Below are 21,506 nucleotides of genomic sequence, written 5' to 3'. Positions count from 1 at the left end.
GGCTTTGGGCAAAATGAATGTCTTGAGGATGTGGATGTCAGAATTGGGGCTGCAGGTCAACACAGTTAAAACTGGACCTTTACCTGCTGTAGTTCTTCATAGGTGATGAAGAAGATGTTGGCTCTCTCCTTCATCTCCACCCAGCCTTTCACATGGTCGAACCAGGAACCCAAACCTACTGGAAGAGCAAAGGGGAAGCAAGGGTGAAATGTAAGGAGTTGTGGGAGGGAGTAGAGAATGCTATTGTACATGTAGAGGAAACACCAGTCAGGAACTTGGAAAATAACTGCATTATCCCTTAAGAACAAAATCAGTAACAGGAGACTTCAACGCTCCCCTGAGTCTAATGCCACCTGCTGACTGATCTATCTACTGACATTATCCACGTACAGAAGAAGTAAATGTTTGAATGAGTCAACAATCTTAAACTTTAATGGTCTTTCTCCATTAAGGTTTCTTTTTGTTTCTGCCACCAGTGAGAATGTCTAGTATCTTCGATTTTTATCTATTGTCTTGTTGGTGCCAATCTCACCCAGCTGTTAAGGACTTTCCTTAAGTTTCACCCTATTCTCATTTAATGCCAATCTTGCCCATTTGAAAGGACATTTATTGATTTTCTTTGAAAGCAAATAACAAATGTAGGACTTTGCTGGATTTCTGCCCTTCTCCATGTATCCAACTGTCACAGCAAACAAGAGTGGCTGATTTGCCTCCTTCCATACTTTCCCCTCTCAGGAATCTCTCCATGAACTCTTCCACAGTTCCAGGGTCCTTCAATACTTTAAAGCCTTTGACGAAGTGGTAGCTTGAAACCATAGCATCTCTGGGGTTACGCAGAGTATAGACTACCTGTAACAGAGGAAGAGCTATATTGAAGGAGGGCCCAGGCAGCCCAACACTATCAATTGGCAGAGTGTAGCAGTAAACTGAAGGCATGATAAATAAAACCTGACATGGGAACAGGAGAAGCCTCCAGTGAGGACCTGGACTGACCATGCATGTGGACCATGTAAAATTAAAGTTATCCCACAATCAGGAAACTGCTAAGGAGATTCCCAATAGTCCTCCCCATTCTCTAGTACGGAAAATGGCATACTCCTGTAAACGGGCTGTGTCTAGTGTTCCCAAATCCCCCACATCTGTGTCTCAAAAAGACAAGAGTCAAAGGCAGTCTTGATGTGTCCATTGTTCCTCTCTTACCTTGGCCTTGGAGTGGAGGAAGGACTTGGGGAAAAGCTGGAATGGCAGGTGAGTATTCAGGAGTCTGGGGGGAGGATTTTTCAAGGCAATCTGCAAATGATCATCCGTCTCAATCCAGGGAGCCCTTTCCCCCAGTGGTACATTCTGAACCCATGAGGGGTCCCCTTGACTCTGGATTAAGCTCAAGATTTCCGACATCCAGTGAGTCCCTAGGAGGAAATCCACCACTCAGTCATTGTGCATTAACAACTGGTCCTTGCAAAAGCAATTAGAGGAAGATAAGAATTTCAATGAATCTTCTTTCTCTTCTAGCTATTCAGCACCTTCCTATGGGGCAAGACCCCAAAATTCTGGAACAGTTCACCATGGAGAAACTGACTATATTTTTTCATTGAGTGTGGCACAAATGAGAACAGAAGAATAGCCTTCTGGATGACTCCAGTGACCCATTGAGTCTGGCATCCTATTTCTCCCAGAAGCCTGTGGGAAACTAGAGAGCAGCATTATGTTACCAGCAGTTTTGCTTTCATTCCATTCCAAGTGATCCCCAGCATGGAATCTGCTTTTCTCACGACCATTGCACACTGGGTCAACATCTTCCTTGAGATGACTCCAAGGTTTCGCTCTTGCTCCATCACCTCCATTTCACACCTCATGAGTGTGTATGGGAAATTGAGATGTTTTGCTCCAACATGCATCACTTTACACTTGTTTACATTAAATTGCATTCACCATTTTACTGACCATCTATTTTTAGTGTCAGCAAGCTTGGCCACCTCACTACTTGATCATTTATGAACAAGTTACAAAAGCACAAGTCCCAATACCAACTCCCAAGAAACGGGTCCTTTCTATAAGAATGCCTCCCTCTTCTTCAAAGTGATGTTCTCCTTTCTCAGGACCTTCGTTCTTCCTGACGGCAGGAGAACTGTCATTGTGGGAAGGTCACCCAGCTACCACATCCCTGAAGGTCTCCTTGACCACTTTCTCTGCCTCCTACACCTTCTAGTTCTGCCACCTTGGCTTCAAAGGAAGGAACTTGTTCCCTGGGTGCCTGAAACCCATGGCACTTCTGACATACGCATGACTTCTGCACCATGGGGATATATTCATACAAATGGCAGAGGGCGCAAAACAATGCAAAAACTCCACACCCCTGCTTGAGTTAATTTCCTTCTTTTACATCAGATGCAAATGAGAATTTCCTGAGGGTATCTCCTTTACATACATGAAGAGGAGATGTAAACTGACATCAAAATTTCAGGCGAGAGAATTCCTCAATAAAAATAGGAGAGACTTAGACCCCAAACAAGACAGGGGAGACCCCCTATCTGAGCAAAAGAAATCCTTGGAACAACTTGCACTGGAAGAGGTGGCATCAGGGAAAACAGATATTGTAACTGACTCTGGGAATGGCCGATCTTAAATTACTGAGTTGGAATGCTAACGGTTTAAATTGTGAAGCCAAACAACTTCAGATTGAACATGTAATAGCAAAACAGAAATTAGATATAATCTGTTTCCAAGAGAGACATATTGCAAAAAAGCATAAAAGGGCCTTAATTAACAAAAAATCAGGTATGGATTTCATCTCATCAGATAAAACAAAAAAGAGAGGAATTGTTTTTTATATTAATTCTGCACTTGAACTCAAATTGATTCAGAAGGACGAAAAAGGCAGAATTTTAATAATACAGATTAAAATCCAGGGAGAGAAAGTGATATTGCTTAGTATTTATGCCCCTAATGATAGAAAAGCATTTTTTTTCCAGAAAACTAGAAACAGAACTACTTGAATTTGCAGATCAAAAGATTATCTTAATGGGACACTTAAATGGAGTTCCAACTTTAGACAAAGACAGATCAGCCAGGAAAAAAGAGACCAAAGAAAGGTAAACTGCCATAAACTTTTTTTGACATGACTCAAAATCTAAAGCTGATAGATATCTGGAGAATGAGACACATGTTTGATAGAGAGTATACTTTTTAGAGTCATGTACATGACAGCATCTTGAGAATAGACTCTGTATGGATTTCCAAAGAATTGGAAACAAGAGTCAAAAGAATTGAAATCAATCCCAGAACCTTTTCAGACCATAATTCCCTTACTATGGAATTACAAAAAGAAAGCCAAATCTCTTTTAGATGGAGATTAAATGATGATTTATTAGATGATCACAAATTTGTTTAAAAAGCAAAAAAGACCTTGATGGATTATTTTGAAATAAATAGTCAAGGGCAAACAAAGTTACAGACGGTCTGGGATGCAAGCAAGGCTGTAATGAGAGGACTCTTTATACAACAAAACTCATTTAAAAGGAAATTGAGAGAGAAAAAGAAAAAATAATAATAGAGAAAATTATGAAAAAGGAGAAACAGCTGCCAAACAAAGCAAATAAAGAGGCAGTAAAACAGGCAATCAAAACATTACAAACCCAATATTCAATTATTATAAACCAGGAAATCAGCTGGAAAATAAAAAGAGTAAAACAAAAATATTTTGAGCATGCAAATAAACCGGGGAAGTTGTTAGCTTGGCAGTTGAATAAAAGTGAACAAAGGAACTCCATAAATAAAATTAACATAAATGGCAGAATTACAGACAAGCTGAAGGAAATACGAGAGGGATTTGTTAAATATTTTTCTGAGCTGTATAGACAAGGGAAAGAAAACATTTAAGATAAAAGAGTACATCAGAAATAGCAATATGCCGTATTTAAAAGAAGAACAAAGGAACATCCTTAACTCCCAGATAACAATACAAGAAATACTTGAGGCAATAAAAAGCTCTAAAAATGGCAAGTCCCCAGGCCCGGATGGCTTTACAGCAAAATATTATAAGAAATTAAATGAACAATTAGTGAACCCATTGAAAGATGTCATGAATGAAATATTGAACACAGGCAAAATCCCAGAAACATGGAGACAGGCCTATATAACAGTAATTCCAAAACAAGACACAGATTTGCTGCAAATTAAAAACTATAGGCCTATCTCCCTGTTAAATAACGATTAGAAATTGTTTGCAAATATTCTAGCTAACAGATTTTTAAAAATATTAAATGAATATATACATCAAGATCAAGCTGGGTTATTACCAGGAAGACAAATGAAGGAGAATATAAGGAATATTCTGAATATAATAGAATATTTGGAGGCTAAAAATGAAAAGAAAGTGGCAATGATGTTTATAGATGCTGGAAAAGCCTTTGATAATGTTTCTTGGAAGTTCATGATAAAGCTGTTAGAACAAATCAGAATTGGTCCTAAGTTTTTAAAAGCAATAGCAGCAATCTATTCAGAACAAAAAGCCAAACTAATTATAAATCAGGTGATAACGGATGATTGTAAGATCCAAAAAGGAACAAGACAAGGATGTCCATTATCACCATTATTGTTTATTCTGGTCTTGGAAGTACTTGCCAAAAACATAAGAGCAAATAAAGAGATTACAGGTGTAAAAACTGGAAAAAGTGAATTCAAGTTAAAAGCGTATGCAGATGACCTAGTGATAACAGTGGAAGAACCTAAAACTTCACTTCCTAAAGTAATAGAAAAAAAAATCAGAATTTTGGGGAAGTGGCAGGATTTAAGCTAAATAGGAATAAAACTAAATTATTAGTTAAAAACATGAAGGAAAAAGAAAGAACCGAATTAGAACAAAACATTGAGTTTGAAGTCCATAAAAAGGTTAAATATTTAGGGATTTGGTTCACATCAAGAAATATAAACCTATTTTAAAATAACTATGAAAAAAATTGGCTTGAGGTAAAAAGAAATTTAGAAATATGGAGCAGAATGAATCTCTCAATGTTAGGGAAAATATTGGTGATTAAAATGAATGCGTTGCCAAAAATGCTATTTCTTTTTCAATCAATACCAGTCATCCTGAAAGATGAATGCTTTAAAAAATGGCAGAAAGAGATTTTAAGATTTATCTGGGGGGCAAAAGGCCAAGGATAAAACATAAAATACTTACAGATGTAAAAGATAGAGGCGGGTTTGCCCTCCCAGACATTAAATTGTATTATGAATAAATTGGTATGGATCAGGGACTGGATGAGATTGGATAAGCAAGAGGCATCAGAACTAGAAGGACATGACAACAGATTTGGCTGGCACACATACTTATGGTATGGGAAAGGGAAGGTTCATAGAAGTTTTTACAACCATGTAATCAGGAAATCACTAATGAGAGTATGGGAGAGATACAAAGACTTATTGGAACAAAAGACCCCGTGGTGGCTTTCACCAAATGAAGCATTACTGCTCAAACCACTTGGAAAGAAAGGAAAATGGCTCACATGTGTTGATTTATTAAAGGAACATGATGGAAAATGGAAATTAAGAGATTATGATGAGATCAAAGACCACTTTCAGAGTTGGTTGCATTATTGACAACTATATGAAACACATAAAGAAGAAAGCAAGAAAGGATTCAGTTACAGAAGGTCTAGGTATCAAACGGAAGTGATCGAAGGAAAGTGAAATTACTGAAGGCCGCATACAGCATACTATTAGAATGGGAGACGAAAGATGAAGAGGTAAAATCAGCTATGATTAAATGGGCACAAGATGTAGGTCACAATATTATGATGGAGGATTGGGTTAAATAATGGAAAACTGACTTAAAATTTACAGATTGTTCACTATTGAAGGAGAACTACATGAAGATGATGTACAGATGGTACACAACACCAGTGCACTTAGAGAAATTGTACAAAACTAATTCAAATATATGTTGGAAGTGTAAGGAAAAAGAGGGGACATTTTATCATATGTGGTGGGATTGTAAGGTAATTTAAAAAAATTGGGAAATGATATACAACAAATTGAAGAAAATGTTCCATTTAACATTTGTTAAAAAACCTGAAGCATTTTTATTAGGGATTGTAGGGAAAGATCTGCCAAAAGAGCTGAAAAACATCTTCATGTATACGACAACAGCCGCAAGAGTTTTAATAGCACAAGGATGGAAGAATGAAGAAACCCCAACTAAAGAATCATGGAAAGAAAAATTGATGGACTATGCAGAACTGGCAAAACTGACATACAAGCTATGGGACAAGGATAACTGTGACTTTAAAGAAGAATGGGAACAATTACAAAGTATGTGAAGACACAACAAAGCGAACTGGACTACTTGGCTGGTTTTGAATAAACATTCACAAACTTTTAATTGATAATAATCAGCTAAATAGTTTGAGGATTTATACAACTGTGTAACATGCAGAAAACAGGATTTTTAGAGAAATCAAAGACTGGAACTGAGGGAAGTCGGGGGTGGGGGTGGGTGGATTCTGTGGGAGGGGAAGGGAGGAAAAATGGGGGGAAGGATGATATGTTCCTGAATAATATGTTTTGTTTTAATTTTGAAAAAAAGTTATTTAAAAAAAAGATAATTTGCTTCTTTTAACTTAGTTACCCATTGACTTTCCTGCTTCCTAGATTTGTGATGTACTTGTGGGGTTCCTAGTCTAGTATCCTGTGGTTCCTTGAATTATACTGCTAAGCAGCTTTTCTGTGGACTTTCTAGCCCTAGGATTTAGCTCCGGTGTTGTGGGTTTTCACAGAATCTTTATCCTGGTGTACAGTCACCTTGCTGTGTCCTTGTCTATCCATGTTTTTTTAATTCAGTCATTAAATTAAATGGGTGTTAATTATGAGGATTTTTGGAAAATGACTTTACCAGGAAAATGGCTTATTCGTCTATATACAATCAACCTGTAGAGATGGTTATTCTGACCAGTGGCGTAGCATGGGGGGTGCAGGGGGGGGCCGGCCGCACCGGGCGCAACATCTGGGGGTTAGGGTTAGAGGGCGCAAATCCACGGGTTAGAGGGTGCAAATCCACGGGTTAGGGGGCGCAAATTACTTGCCTTGCCCCGGGTGCTGACAACCCACGCTACGCCACTGATTCTGACACAGCATCAGAGATAGACTTTGGTAATATGGTGCTCTGAGCAAGAACAAAATTTCCCCCTCACCTCCACAATATATTTTCACAATAATATTTTAAAGGTACAGTTGCTTTTTTAATAATTCTCAGTAGGTAACCATATAAGTATAGGTTTCATTGTGATTATGATTATGAACCCCCTCGACTTGGGCCCCTTTGCAAGGGAACCACCCAGACCGCCCATATCCAGCACTGACAGCCTTCCTAGTGACATGACAGAAGCATGCCATTACATATAAGATTCTCCTGGGAATATTCTCAGTTCAGCTCATGAGCGCTGTAAATATCTGGGTTAAGATATTCCAGAAAGACAGAATGATTGGGAAATCTCTCTTTTTTTCAAGGTTACCTGACTTCCCCAGGAATTTCAAGGGTTCCTTTGAACATCAACAGTGGCTATGGAAAGTGTAATATTTCTATTTTGAATTCTCATTTTTGCAATCTTAAAATCAGTTCTCCATATTCTACGTCAGTTTGTGAAATTTCTTGCACATTTTTACAACGCATTTTCCCCAATATAATGCATTTTTATGTTTTTCCCCACTAAAGTATGCATTTTATGCACACTTATATGCGTTTTTGTACACATTAATTAGCTGAAGAAGCACATTGCAAAAATCAGGAATTGCCTGTGTCTCACTTTGTGTAGTTCAGAAAATGAAAAACATGTAACTTTCACATGTGGTAGACATTTCTATTCAGATATTCAACTTATTTGCTGTCCATCTTCCTTCATTTGTAAATGTCTTATAATTTATTTGCTTGTTGCTCCTTAAGTAATCATTATCCAGGAATGGATAACTGGTTTAAGATGGTCCTATATATTGCAATACAGTTGTACCTCGCAAATTTAAAGGAATCCATTCTGGAAGTCCATTTTCAGAAACCAAGGAGTAGCTTTCAATTGGTTTCCAATTGTGCAGGCGTTTCAGAAAGAATAGTAGAAGCTGTACTACATGCTTGGCATCCAAAAAAACCCAAACGTTCGAATACTGGAACATTCACTTCCAGTTTTCGATCGTTTGGGAGCCAGAGCGTCAGCTTCCAAGATGTTCAGGATCCAAGCTATGACTGTATCTGTATCTGTTCATTTTTCATGGGTTTCCAGAGACTATGCAGCTACATGGTGGTTGTTAATGACTTATGTCAAAAGGAAACTTATGGCTGGCAGGTTTAGCACTTTGTCCACTAAATCCAAAATCTATTTTTCTAATTGGAACACTGACCTGACTTGGGGTAAGTGACATTCACTATATCATCATCCAACAGTTGGAAGTCATTTTCCACATAGCTGAGTGTTTCCTCTGATGAAAACTCTGTAGAAAATTGGATCCCCTTGTATTTGAAATAAGCCATTGATGATACTGAAAAACTGAAGATGAGGGGGGAGAGAGAGATGGAGAAAGAAAAATTATGCCACATCCTTAGGGACATTTGTGCAGCTACTGTTCTAGAAAAACTCTGGAAATAGCTGGGGAACAGGAGGAAGGGGAGAGTTCGGGAGGGGGTGATGGGCCATCAGTAGATGCTCAAATGGTGCCAGCAGGTATGGTGGAAATAAACCCCAAGAAACTCACTTCTGAGTACATGTCATTTCTATCAGGGCTGAGTCACATACTGTTCAGCACGAAGTGCCAGAGTCCATTGTCAGTGAAATTAATGCTTTATTCAAGGAAACATTAAACAACTCAGCAATACTTCCTGGTAAGTCTTTCCCCTACACAGTGGTACCTCAGGTTACATACGCTTCATGTTACAGACTCCGCTAACCCAGAAATAGTACCTCGGGTTATGAACTTTTCTTCAGGATGAGAACAGAAATCGTGCTCCTGCGGCGCGGCAGCAGGGAGGAGGCCCCATTAGCTAAAGTGGTTCTTCAGGTTAAGAACAGTTTCAGGTTAAGAATGGACCTCCGGAACAAAGTAAGTACTTAACCCGAGGTACCACTGTAGAGCTGTTGTTGGGAATGAATCTCCCCTTCTTCCATACTTTCTAAGGCTCCTCCTCTCCGGGATGTTGCCCAAGCAGTCTCCAACTGTCTCTGTGTATCTCTGGTCTCTTCTATGCGTGTTCTTTGAGACCAGGATACGGGAGGAGCTTCTTGCAGCTGGAGAGGGCCATTCCTGTGATTCTTCAGCAGCTTCTTGGACCCCCCCCCCCCCCTTCTCTGCTTCAGCAGAGAATAGGGAGAGTTCAGGAGGAATTGCTGGGCCATTAATAGGCGTCTGGGTGGTGCCTCCAGGTATGGTGGTGGGAAAATCCAATGAACTCAGTAAGATCTTGGAAACAAAATATTCACACAATAAACTCCAATCTCCTTCACTTCCATGATGAAATTCACCTCCTCTGGATCACTGCCACTATGCATCAACTAGAGGGAAATAAGTTTACGCAAGAAGGAAGTGCTACATCACAGCCCCACCTGCCTAAAAAAAAAGACACACACCCCTCCGTACACAAACATGCACAGCTGCTTCTGGGGTTACTCCCACACTGTTTACCTGAAGTGCAAAAGAGACTTTCCTCTTCCCTGCTTCTGCCAATAGGAGGCCAGGGGAGGTGAACTTTTGCCTGTACAGTGGTGCCCTGCAAAATGAATGCCTCACAAGACAGAAAACTCGCTAGACGAAAGAGTTTTCCGTTTTGGAGGTGCTTCGCAAAACAAATTTCCTATGGGCTTGCCTCCCCCCCTTTTTCTAAGCCGCTAAGCCGCTTAGCAGCTGATCCAATCAGCAGATAAGCCGCTAAAAGCTGCTAATAGCGCTAATCCGCTAATCCTGCAATGGGCTTCGTTCGCAAGACGAAAAAACTGCTAGATGAAGAGAATCACAGAACGGATTCTTTTCGTCTTGCGAGGCACCACTGTATATGGAATACTTGATACTTATGTATTGATTTACAGCATTCCACTTGTTCAGTAGCTGAAAAGATTTCCAGAACAGCTGGAAACCAAGAGCAGAGCAAAGAGTCCCCACTCACAGCCTTAAAATCTCAAAAGACAATCCAAAGGGGAAGGGGGAAGAAAACCCATATGTAAAGCTTCAAAGATCTGAAACTTATTACCAAAATTGTATGGAATTACCGTACTTTTCGCTCTATAAGACACACTAGACCACAAGATGCACTGTGCTGGTTCGGGGGGGTGTTATCATGCGCCGTGGTCTGTGTCCGGTCCAAGGCTGAAGCGGGGTTCAAGGCAGGGAGTCAGGCGTGGTCAGGAACTCTGGCAGAAACAGGGTGCCGGCAGGAACAGGTAACCAACAATGTTGCTCCCGGAACCTGGGACTGGGCAGGCTGGCCTTTATGTCCTCTGAGGCATCTCCTCTGAGGCGGCCCCAGTCCACAGGTGACTCATCTAATTATCATGACCCAAATAATTATCGCCCAGTCAGTCTGACATCAATACCAGGGAAGATTCTGGAGCAGATCATTAAGCAAACAGTCTGTGAGCACCTAGAAAAGAATGCTGTGATCACCAATAGTCAGCATGGTTTTCTGAAAAATAAGTCATGTCAGACTAACCTGATCTCGTTTTTTGACAGAATTACAAGCCTGGTAGATGAAGGGAACGCAGTGGATGTAGCCTACCTTGATTTCAGCAAGGCATTCGACAAGGTGCCCCATGATATTCTTGTAAAGAAGTTGGTAAAATGCGGTCTTGACTATGCTACCACTCAGTGGATTTGTAATTGGCTGACTGACCAAACCCAAAGGGTGCTCATCAATGGTTCCTCTTCATCCTAGAGAAGAGTGACTAGTGGGGTGCCACAGGGTTCTGTCTGTTAGGATATTTCCGTTCCACCTTAAAAGGGAGCAGGATATTTGTGTCACAGCCTGCGTATTTCCTGTTCACAGGATGTTTATGTTTTGCTGTTGCTTTTGTTTCTCAGTCTGTCGGAGACACTGACTCAGAACGGTCATGTTTTTCTTTGTTCTGATCAACGCTAAATAAAGTCTGTAAATATGCTCTCCTGCTGTGCATCTTCTGCTGTGTGCATTCTCTGCTGATAAAGAGTGTGCACGAGCCCTGGAATGTGGCAAGGTATTTCCAGGAAACTCGTGTCGCTAGAAGCTGCGTGACTACAGGGATCGACAATCGTCCAGCAGCCGGCTTGGGGCCATGATGGACTATATCTCCCTGGCAGTATCCCAACACTGTCTTGGGCCCGGTCTTATTCAACATCTTTATCAACATATTGGATGATGGACTCAAGGGCATCCTGATCAAATTTGCAGATGACACAAAACTGGGAGGGGTGGCTAACACCCCAAAGGACAGGATCACACTTCAAAATGACCTTGACAGATTAGAGAACTGGGCAAAAACAAACAAGATGAACTTTAACAGGGAGAAATGTAAAGTATTGCACTTGGGCAAAAAAAATGAGAGGCACAAATACAAGATGGGTGACACCTGGCTTGAGAGCAGTACATGTGAAAAGGATCATGGCTGCCTGGGAGTGTGCCTCAGCCAATAGATTGGGTGGGGCAGGTTCCACAGGGGGGGATGTATTGGGACACCCGATCTCAGTGATCACGGGCAGGAGGAGGAGTTATGCTAAGACCAGACCATGTCATTACCGAGGAGGCAGGTTTAGTCGTTGTTTGAGGACTATCCCTGCCTCCAGGTCTGGTCCTGACCGGAAGGATACAATAATCAGCAAGGGAAACCCACATGACCTGAAAGTGTTGCTGTGCAATGCCAGGTCAATGATGAATAAAACCACTGCCATCCACAACCTGATTGTGGATGGAGGATTTGACCTGGCATGTGTGACAGAGACCTGGTTGGATGAAGCAGATGGGCCTGTCCTTGCCGCTGCTTGTCCACCAGGTTTCTCTTACGCACAGCAACCCAGGTCATGTGGGCGGGGAGGGGGGTTGCAGTGATTTTTAGGAAGTCATTAGTCTGCACCAGGCGTCCTATTGGGAAGACCCAGTTTTCTGAATGCATGTTCTGGAAGTTGGGCAATAGGGGCAGTATAGGATTCCTTTTGGTGTACCGACCTCCCCGCTGCACCAAGGATTCCCTGCCCAAGCTGCTTCAGGTCGTGGCGGATATGCTCCTGGAGACACCTAGCTTGGCTGTCCTGGGGGATTTTAACATCCATGCCGACACGACCTTACAAGGGGCCGCTCGGGACTTCGTGGAAAGCATGGCCTCCATGGAGCTGTCCCTGAATAAGTTTGGCCCAACTCATAGCCATGGACATGCCTTAGACTTGGTGTTCACCTCTATGGATGTTGGTGATCTGACACTAACTAAAAGCGAAACAAAAGAAGTGCCATGGTCAGATCACTTCCTGGTGCAACTGGACTTCTCCGCAACCCTTCCCCTCTGCAGGGAGGTGGGACCGATTCGGATGGTCTGCCCCCGCCACTTAATGGATCCAATTGGCTTCCAGAGAGTGGTAGGGGATGCTTTATCCCAAGTTGATGGCCTTTCAGCTTATTCCCTGGTGGCACGCAGGAATGCGGAGTTAACCAGGGCTATTGACTGTCTGGCTCCAAAGCGCCCTCTCCGATTGCATGGAGCCCGGAGAGCCCCGTGGTTTTCCCCAGAGCTGAGGGTGATAAAACAATCGTTGAGACGGCTAGAGCGCTGGTGGCGGAAAACCCATTCTGAATCAGACCGGACACGGGCTAGAGCTCAACGCCTAGCCTACCAAGTGGCAATGGCGACGGCGAAGAGGGCCTTCTTCGCCGCCTCCACTGCAGCTGCAGAAAACAGCAGCAGGAGACTTTTTCAGGTGGTTCGCAATCGGAACCACCTGTACTACCGGGGCCTGGTAGGGACCCCAAGATCTCCTGCAATGCTTTTGCAAAGTTTTTTGCAGATAAAATCGCTCAGATTCAGAAGGAGGTAGACTTCACCGTGGGAGCAGGGCCAGGGCAGGAGAGTGCTAGAGTTCTGTCTGGTCCTGTTACGTGGGAACAATTCCAATCTGTTACCTCTGAGGATGTGGACAGGCTGCTTGGACAAGTGAAACCGACCACCTGTCTCCTTGATCCTTGCCCATCCTGGCTGATAAAAGCGAGCCGGGAAGGGCTGAGCGATGGGCTCTGCGGGGGGTGAATGCTTCCCTCTGTGAGGGAGCCTTCCCAGATCCGCTGAAAGAGACGGTCATTAAATCGCTTCTTTAAAAAACATCTTTAGACCCAGCCGATTTGGCCAACTATCGCCCAGTCTCAAATCTGCCATTCTTGGGCAAGGTGATTGAGCGGGTGCTTGCTGAACAACTCCAAGCACGCCTGGAGGAAACGGACCATTTGGATCCCTTTCAATCGGGATTCAGGCCTCACCATGGGACTGAAACTGCCTTGGTCGTGCTGGTTGATGATCTCCGGTGGGCTAGGGACAAAGGTGAGAGCTGTTTCCTAGTTCTGCTGGATCTCTCAGCGGCCTTTGACACTATCGACCATAACATCCTTCTGGACCGTCTAGAGGGGCTGGGAGCTGGGGGCACTGTCATACAGTGGTTCGGCTCCTTCCTCCTGGGCCGTGTCCAGAAAGTGGTGGTAGGGGGTGAGTGTTCAGACCCCTGGGCTCTCACTTGTGGGGTGCCTCAGGGTTCTGTCCTCTCCCCCATGCTTTTTAATATCTATATGAAGCCACTGGGAGAGATCATCAGGGGGTTTGGACTGGGTGTTCATCAGTATGCAGATGACACCCAGCTCTACCTCTCCTTTAAATCAGAACCAGTGAAGGCGGTGAAGGTCCTGTGTGAGTGCCTGGAGGCAGTTGGAGGATGGATGGCGGCTAACAGATTGAGGTTGAATCCTGACAAGACAGAAGTACTGTTTTTGGGGGACAGGGAGCGGGTTGGTGTGGGGGATTCCCTGGTCTTGAATGGGGTAACTGTGCCCCTGAAGGACCAGGTGCGCAGCCTGGGAGTCATTTTGGACTCACAGCTGTCCATGGAGGCACAGGTTAAATCTGTGTCCAGGGCAGCTTTGTATCAGCTCCATCTGGTACGTAGGCTAAGACCCTACCTGCCCGCGAACTGTCTCGCCAGAGTGGTGCAAGCTCTAGTTATCTCACGCTTGGACTACTGCAGTGCGCTCTATGTGGGGCTACCTTTGAAGGTGACCCGGAAACTGCAATTAATCCAGAATGCGGCAGCTAGACTGGTGACTGGGAGTGGCCGCCGGGACCACATAACACCGGTTCTGAGAGATCTGCATTGGCTCCCAGTACGTTTCTGAGCACGATTCAAAGTGTTGGTGCTGACCTTTAAAGCCCTAAATGGCCTCGGTCCTGTATACCTGAAGGAACGTCTCCACCCCCATCGTTCAGCCCGGACACTGAGATCCAGCGCCGAGGGCCTTCTGGCGGTTCCCTCATTGCGAGAAGTGAGGCTACAGGGAACCAGACAGAGGGCCTTCTCGGTAGTGGCGCCCGCCCTGTGGAACGCCCTCCCAGCAGATGTCAAAGAGATAAATAATTACCTGACATTCAGAAGACATCTTAAGACAGCCCTGTTCAGGGAAGTTTTTAATATGTAACGCTGTACTGTTTTTAACACTGATTGGGAGCCGCCCAGAGTTGCTGAGGAAACTCAGCCAGATGGGCAGGATATAAATAAATTATTATTATTATTATTATTATTATTATTATTATTATTATTATCTAGGAGTCTTGGTTGACCACAGTCTTCTCCGATAAAGAAAACAATGCCCGACCTGAACAATGCCCGACCTGAAGAATTTGGAGCAAATGATTCAGCAAAGGAAACACAGCCCAGAATAACTAAGGAGATAGTACAAGAATACTTGGCTAGTTTAGATGTATTGAAGTCTCCAGGGCCAGATGAACTGCATCCAAGAGTATTAAAAGAACTGGCAGATATGATCCCAGAACCACTGGCAGTCATCTTTGAGAATTCCTGGAGAACAGGCGAAGTCCCAGCAGACTGGAGGAGGGCAAATGTTGTCCCTATTTTCAAAAAGGGGAAAAGAGAGGACCCAAATAATTACCGCCCAGTCAGTCTGACATCAATACCAGGGAAGATTCTGGAGCAGATCATCAAGCAAACAGTCTGTGAGCACCTAGAAAGGAATGCTGTGATCACCAATAGTCAGCATGGATTTCTGAAAAATAAGTCATGTCAGACTAACCTGATCTCGTTTTTTGACAGAATTACAAGCCTGGTAGATGAAGGGAACGCAGTGGATGTAGCCTACCTTGATTTCAGCAAGGCATTTGACAAGGTGCCCCATGATATTCTTGTAAAGAAGCTGGTAAAATGTGGTCTTGACTATGCCACCACTCAGTGGATTTGTAACTGGCTGACTGACCGAACCTAAAGGGTGCTCATCAATGGTTCCTCTTCATCCTGGAGAAGAGTGACTAGTGGGGTGCCACAGGGTTCTGTCTTGGGCCCGGTCTTATTCAACATCTTTATCAACGACTTGGATGATGGACTCAAGGGCATCCTAATCAAATTTGCAGATGACACCAAACTGGGAGGGGTGGCTAACACCCCAGAGGACAGGATCACACTTCAAAACGACCTTGACAGATTAGAGAACTGGGCCAAAACAAACAAGATGAATTTTAACAGGGAGAAATGTAAAGTATTGCACTTGGGCAAAAAAAATGAGAGGCACAAATACAAGATGGGTGACACCTGGCTTGAGAGCAGTACATGTGAAAAGGATCTAGGAGTCTTGGTTGACCACAAACTTGACATGAGCCAACAGTGTGACGCGGCAGCTAAAAAAGCCAATGCAATTCTGGGCTGCATCAATAGGAGTATAGCATCTAGATCAAGGGAAGTAATAGTGCCACTGTATTCTGCTCTGGTCAGACCTCACCTGGAGTACTGTGTCCAGTTCTGGGCACCACAGTTCAAGAAGGACACTGACAAACAGGAATGTGTCCAGAGGAGGGCAACCAAAATGGTCAAAGGCCTGGAAACGATGCCTTATGAGGAACGGCTAAGGGAGCTGGGCATGTTTAGCCTGGAGAAGAGGAGGTTAAGGGGTGATATGATAGCCATGTTCAAATATATAAGAGGATGTCATATAGAGGAGGGAGAAAGGTTGTTTTCTGCTGCTCCAGAGAAGCGGACACGGAGCAATGGAGCTAACTACAAGAAAGAAGATTCCACCTAAACATTAGGAAGAACTTCCTGACAGTAAGAGCTGTTCGACAGTGGAATTTGCTGCCAAGGAGTGTGGTGGAGTCTCCTACTTTGGAGGTCTTTAAGCAGAGGCTTGATAACCATATGTCAGGAGTGCTCTGATGGTGTTTCTTGCTTGGCAGGGGGTTGGACTTGATGGCCCTTGTGGTCTCTTCCAACTCTATGATTCTATCTCTCCTGGTCTGGAGGCGAGCACTCCTCCTGCGAGAACTTAGTTCTCTCCGCCTCTCTGCCCTGAGCTTCCGCAGCTCAGGAGAGGCTGGAGGATTACTAGACCCAGAGGCAAGCTCACCTTCCCCTGACAAGGCTGAGAGAGGAGCACCTGTAGGCAATGGGTCCTCAATCACCTCCGGATTCAGCTGGTGTCTGCTCCTGAGGATCTGGCACAGGTGAGGGCCCTTCAGGTTCAAGCCCGGCTCAGCTGGCCCAGAAGGTGGGGACTCCTGTGCAGGCTGGGATTCCTCAGGTTCAGCCTCTGAATCTGATTCCCAGGCCATCACATGTACCTAGTTTTTGGAGGAGGAAAACAAGAAAAAAAATATTCTGAATCTCAGAGGCCAGAACAGGAAGAGGGGTCGCTGCGCAGTGAAAGCAGCAATCCCTCTTGCTGTTCTGGCTTCTGGGATAGCTACGCACCCTGCATTCTCTCCATAAGACGCACACACATTTCCCCTTACTTTTTAGGAGGGAAAAAGTGAGGGAAGAAGAGAAGTGAAATGAAGCGGGTCCCTCAGCAGAGACATTGCTCTGCCTTCTCTCTCACAGCTGCCAACAGGTGGAGGACTGCCAATAGCAGATAGTTCAGGGAGGAGAGGAGCCAGGAGGAGCAGGTCTCTCAGAAGAGCCAGTGGGTGGACCTGTTGCCCTGTCTTTCTTCCACTGCTACATTTATAGAATAAGGCAGGTAATTTAAAACCAGGCATGTTCCAAACTGGAAAAGGAAAGAGGGAATCTGGAAAAGGGAGAAGGCAACTGGGGAAGAATTCATCAAGGGGAGAAAAAGGAGGTTGAGATGATCTGAAAGAATGTAAGCAAACCTTGAATACAGGAAGGAAACAGGAGCAGCCTTTATTATCTAACAGCTACTGGTTGCTGATAGACTTTTTCTGTGTGGCATCAAACATCCACAGAAAAAGAATAGGTTCTTCACCCCTAGCATAAGCATTATGGCTTTATTCCTTGGCAACCAATGTTTTTACCATGGCAACCAATGTTTTTACCTTCCCGCAAGAGTGTTGCTTTTGTATGGTCAAAAAGGTTCTCTGGTGTTAAGGAAAAGTTGGACATCTTGTTGTCCTTCATCTTGTGGAAAGAGGCGTTTTCCACCACAGACTCAAATTGTTGGCTGTTCAGCTCCTTGCCAAGAAAATGACAGATCTTCTGCACGCTGCCTCGAAGGTCCTGCAGAAAGCAAAAGCAAATGGCTGTGAATCCTCATGTGATGGAGAGAGCTTGCCCTTCATCAGGAGGCACACAGAGAGCATGAGTACCAGTATGCAATGCGCATTGGGCAAAATGAATGTCTTCAGGATGTGGAATTTGCTGTCATCACCTTGCAGAAGCCACTCTGTCTCCACCTCCTCTCAGCCAGTACCAAACACAGGGGGCACCTGAGTTAGCAAGAGACATTACCTTTAAGGCAGAAAAGCAGGTTATTGGCACTTCTCTCTAACGCAGAAGAAAGGAAATGTACTCTGCACATGATATGCAGTGTATGTAGAGGTAGCACCGAATTTTGCACATGCTCAGAATCCCTTTCTATTTATTTTTTTTAAATCATATTTATTGAAATTTCCAAAACTCAAAAAAGAAAGAACAAAAGAAAAAGAAAAAACATTTACATTTAAAACCTTACTTTCATTGACATCTTTCCAGGACTCCCCCATCCCTCTCCCTGTTGTATTCCCCTTCCATTAGTTTAGTTCCACAAGTTCTTACCCCAAATTTAAAACTTATTATGTTTAACCCAATATTCAATTTAGTTCATCTTATATAACCACTTTCCCTTTGAATTCCACCATCCTTCATCATTAAAAAATAAATAAAAAATTCCCCCAAGGTCCACCCCAATTCCCTTCCACGAATTCCCTTTTTTAATAAACACATCAAAACAAGATAAAAAAGATTCAAAATATAGTTTTACACCCTTTGGATTCCAAATCTCCCCCCACCCTTCCCCGGTTTCGATTCCCCATGTCCATCGGTCTATCTGCTATTAGCCTGGAGATCTCACATCCATGACTGAATCTTTCTCAGCTCCACTTTGCCAGTTTTCTTGGTAATCTTTAGCTTCAGACGCCCAATCTTAGAGAAGCCCCTGACAGGCCTTTGGTCTTCCTTGGTCTTTCACAATAATATGGCTCCTCCTTTGTTCTCTTCCAAATCGTCATCAGTCCTTTGTTCTCTTTCCTCACTTTTCTCAGGTTTCTTTTCCTGTTCCGCTGCAAAAACATTCTAATTCAAAAACTTAGTTCCTCTACAGGGGTTATTATTTATTCAGGAACAAAAACTTGCGTCAAGTCCCTTCCATTCTTCAATAGATAATTCTATTGTCTCCTTTAGTGTAGAAACCTCTGTAGACAAAATAATGTTTCGTTTTTGCAGCTTTCCCAGGAGATAAAAAGTCCTGTTCAGTTCCAAGAGTATTTTTCCACTTACAACCGTTCTTGTAATGTCCCAAAACCCCTCTAGGAGGATTATGGTAACTTTGTTTCCTTCCAAATCAAATCCAAAAGTCAAATTGTTAGTCCTTGTTTTCGACGATTTATATCCAAATTGTAACAAAACTAACCAACAAAGTCCTCATAGCAAAGTCCTCTTTTTATTCTCCAACTTTGACAGCTACTTTGACAGCTGTCAAAGTCTCTATCTCTCTTCACCAGGTTCTCTCACGGATCGCCCCGGTTCCTGGGAGGGTTGCACTTTAACTCTCACCATCCACTCTTCTCCTCCAGCACAGTTCTTATAATTTCCCATCGTGGAATTAATAACTTTTATCAAAAGCAAACTCTTTTCTCGACCTTAGTTGCCAAATCCTTGTTTTAAATTGTCTACAATAGGGGGGAGATGGACTTCCTTTTTGCACCTCCCCCGCTCGTGCCGAATCCGGGGGAAAAAAAATTCCTTTTAGGTCCGATTTCCAAATTACTCACGGGTTGTTGTTTTTAGTCCAAATTTTCAATAGAAGAAGTCAGCGCTCTCCGTCGAATGGCATGCGGCTTCGCTCGGCAGGGAAAGCAGAGGACTCATAGCACCGCACCGCCCCCTGTCCCCCGCTCCGTAGCCTTTAAAAAGGCTCCTTCGCGGGTCGGGGGCCGCTAACGGTGCCCACCAAGTCACCAGGTCCATGGGCATCCGCGCCTATGGTTTTTGAGGGTCCCCGCATCGCCGGCGCGGCAGGACCCAACCCCTACCGAGCAGACTCCCTCCGGAGCTCGGAGGGAGTCCGCCACTCGGCGATGGCGCCAACCCAGAAGTCTCAGAATCCCTTTCTAGCCAATATTAGTAGAATCTTTCAAAAAAGAAGGCAGCTTCATGTCTGAATAATGTCAGAATTGGGGCTGCAGCTCAACACAGTTAAAATTGGACCTTTACCTGCCGTAGTTCTTCATAGGTGATGAAGAAGATGTTGGCTCTCTCCTTCATCTCCACCCAGCCTTTTACATGGTCAAACCAGGAACCATAATCCAGTGAAGGAGCAAAGAGGAAGCAAGGATGAAATGTAGGCATTATGGGAGGGAGTAGAGAATGCTATTGTAGACGTAGAGGAAACACCAGTCAGGAACTTGGAAAATAACTGCATTTTGTTTCTGTCACCAGTGAGAATGTCTGCTATCATCAATTCTGATCTCTTCTCTTGTTGGTGCCAATTTCACCCAGCTGTTATAGACTTTCCTTAAGTTTCACCCTGTGGCGATCACACAGGGTCCCCGGACGTTTGACGGTCTATTGACCCTGTTCCACCACTGTTATTGCTTTCTTCGCTGCCACCAACCCGTTTCACTTGGATACTCACGGAGTCCAGACAGTTGTTAACATTAACAAATAATCAAGTTTATTTTATAGGCATGAACAAGCTTATGGTTTCAGTTAATTTTTCTTGGCAGTTTCGACCCAATGTTCCTAACAACTTCAAACTGATTATACCAACTATCTGACTCCACCTTGAAGGGAGGGGTTACCCAAACCTGAATGTGTAATCAACCAAACTAGGCCCCAAATTTCCCCTTTCTATCTTCAAGAATCCATTAGCTAAAATCCATTAGCTTCAGCTGTATAACACAGACCCGACTGCTTAAACAAAGCGTTCTCTTTTATCAGTACAAGAAAGCTTAATGAATGGCCCTGTCAGTTCCAAAGCAGAGATCTGGGTCTTATCTTGGTCGGTTGCAACTATCCTGGACACGCTGACGCACAGACCTTGTAAGACAGGATTCTTAACCCCCTTGCCTGGGAATGGCGCCAGGAGCCCTAAGATAAGAAGTATAGAAACAGGAGTTTGTGTTCATGCTCAAGGATGCAAAACTTACGTGCATAAACCCATGAGGCTGGGTTCCTGGGGAGGGGGAAAGGGGGGCCTGAAGGGAATATATGCTATATGCAATGGCTCTTTAAGTTGTGCTTGCTTGTCACTTCCGGAGGCGGCGCGAAACAGGCAATGGCGGTCCTCTTCAGTCTCTGAAGAGGGGCTCCGCAGGAAAGGATCGTTCGCTACGGCACAGCGACGATCCACTAAGAAAAACCACGAGCAGAGTGAGCTTGTGGCCGTGGGACTCGGCGGGCACCTGGAGCGACCCCCAAAACGAAGAAGGGACCCCGTAAGGGGCTCCGGAAGCGCGGAGGGGAAGCGATGCTGAGAGTACATCGCTCTTTCTGCGGGAGCGAAGCCGTGCGGCTGCTGCTGATGAGCGCCGACCTTTCTTCCTTAAATCCTGGACTCTAAACTACTTACTCGTGAGTAAGAAACATCTCATTTTGGAACTACAAATTTATAAATTTGGCTAAAAGCGGGGGGCGAGAAAAAGGAAGTCCGTCTCCCGGCAGTGCTTAGAGATCAAGGCAAAGGAACTGACAGGCTGGAAGCAACAGAAAGGGATTTTAAATTGGGAAGCATGCGTTCGGTGGAACTGGCAATTGAAAGGAAAGGCAAGCTTTTTTTCTTCTTTATGCTAATGTGCTAATACAACTTGGAAACCTTCTCC

General features: G+C 43.9%; 1 protein-coding gene across 3 annotated transcripts in view; it reads right to left on the bottom strand.

Annotated features, from left to right (window-relative positions):
• The window catches only part of LOC309537250 (sulfotransferase 2B1-like), a 75,962-nt gene that overhangs the window by 36,362 nt on the left and 18,094 nt on the right, over nucleotides 1-21,506 (bottom strand). For 2 of the 3 annotated variants that reach the window (XM_082231980.1, XM_082231978.1), the window contains exons 2-5: nucleotides 8,386-8,531; nucleotides 1,201-1,409; nucleotides 723-849; nucleotides 84-178 (exon numbers count right to left, since the gene is read on the bottom strand). In XM_082231980.1, the coding sequence (XP_082088106.1) occupies nucleotides 84-178; nucleotides 723-849; nucleotides 1,201-1,409; nucleotides 8,386-8,515 (561 nt within the window). In that variant the 5' untranslated portion in view covers nucleotides 8,516-8,531. The remainder of the gene's footprint in view (nucleotides 1-83; nucleotides 179-722; nucleotides 850-1,200; nucleotides 1,410-8,385; nucleotides 8,532-21,506) is intronic. The other variant, XM_082231979.1, reaches the window with a different exon arrangement.

Source organism: Podarcis vaucheri (genome assembly GCF_965113315.1).
Source record: "Podarcis vaucheri genome assembly, chromosome: 7".
Taxonomy (NCBI): domain Eukaryota; kingdom Metazoa; phylum Chordata; class Lepidosauria; order Squamata; family Lacertidae; genus Podarcis; species Podarcis vaucheri.
This window is presented reverse-complemented; position numbering and strand designations above follow the sequence as displayed.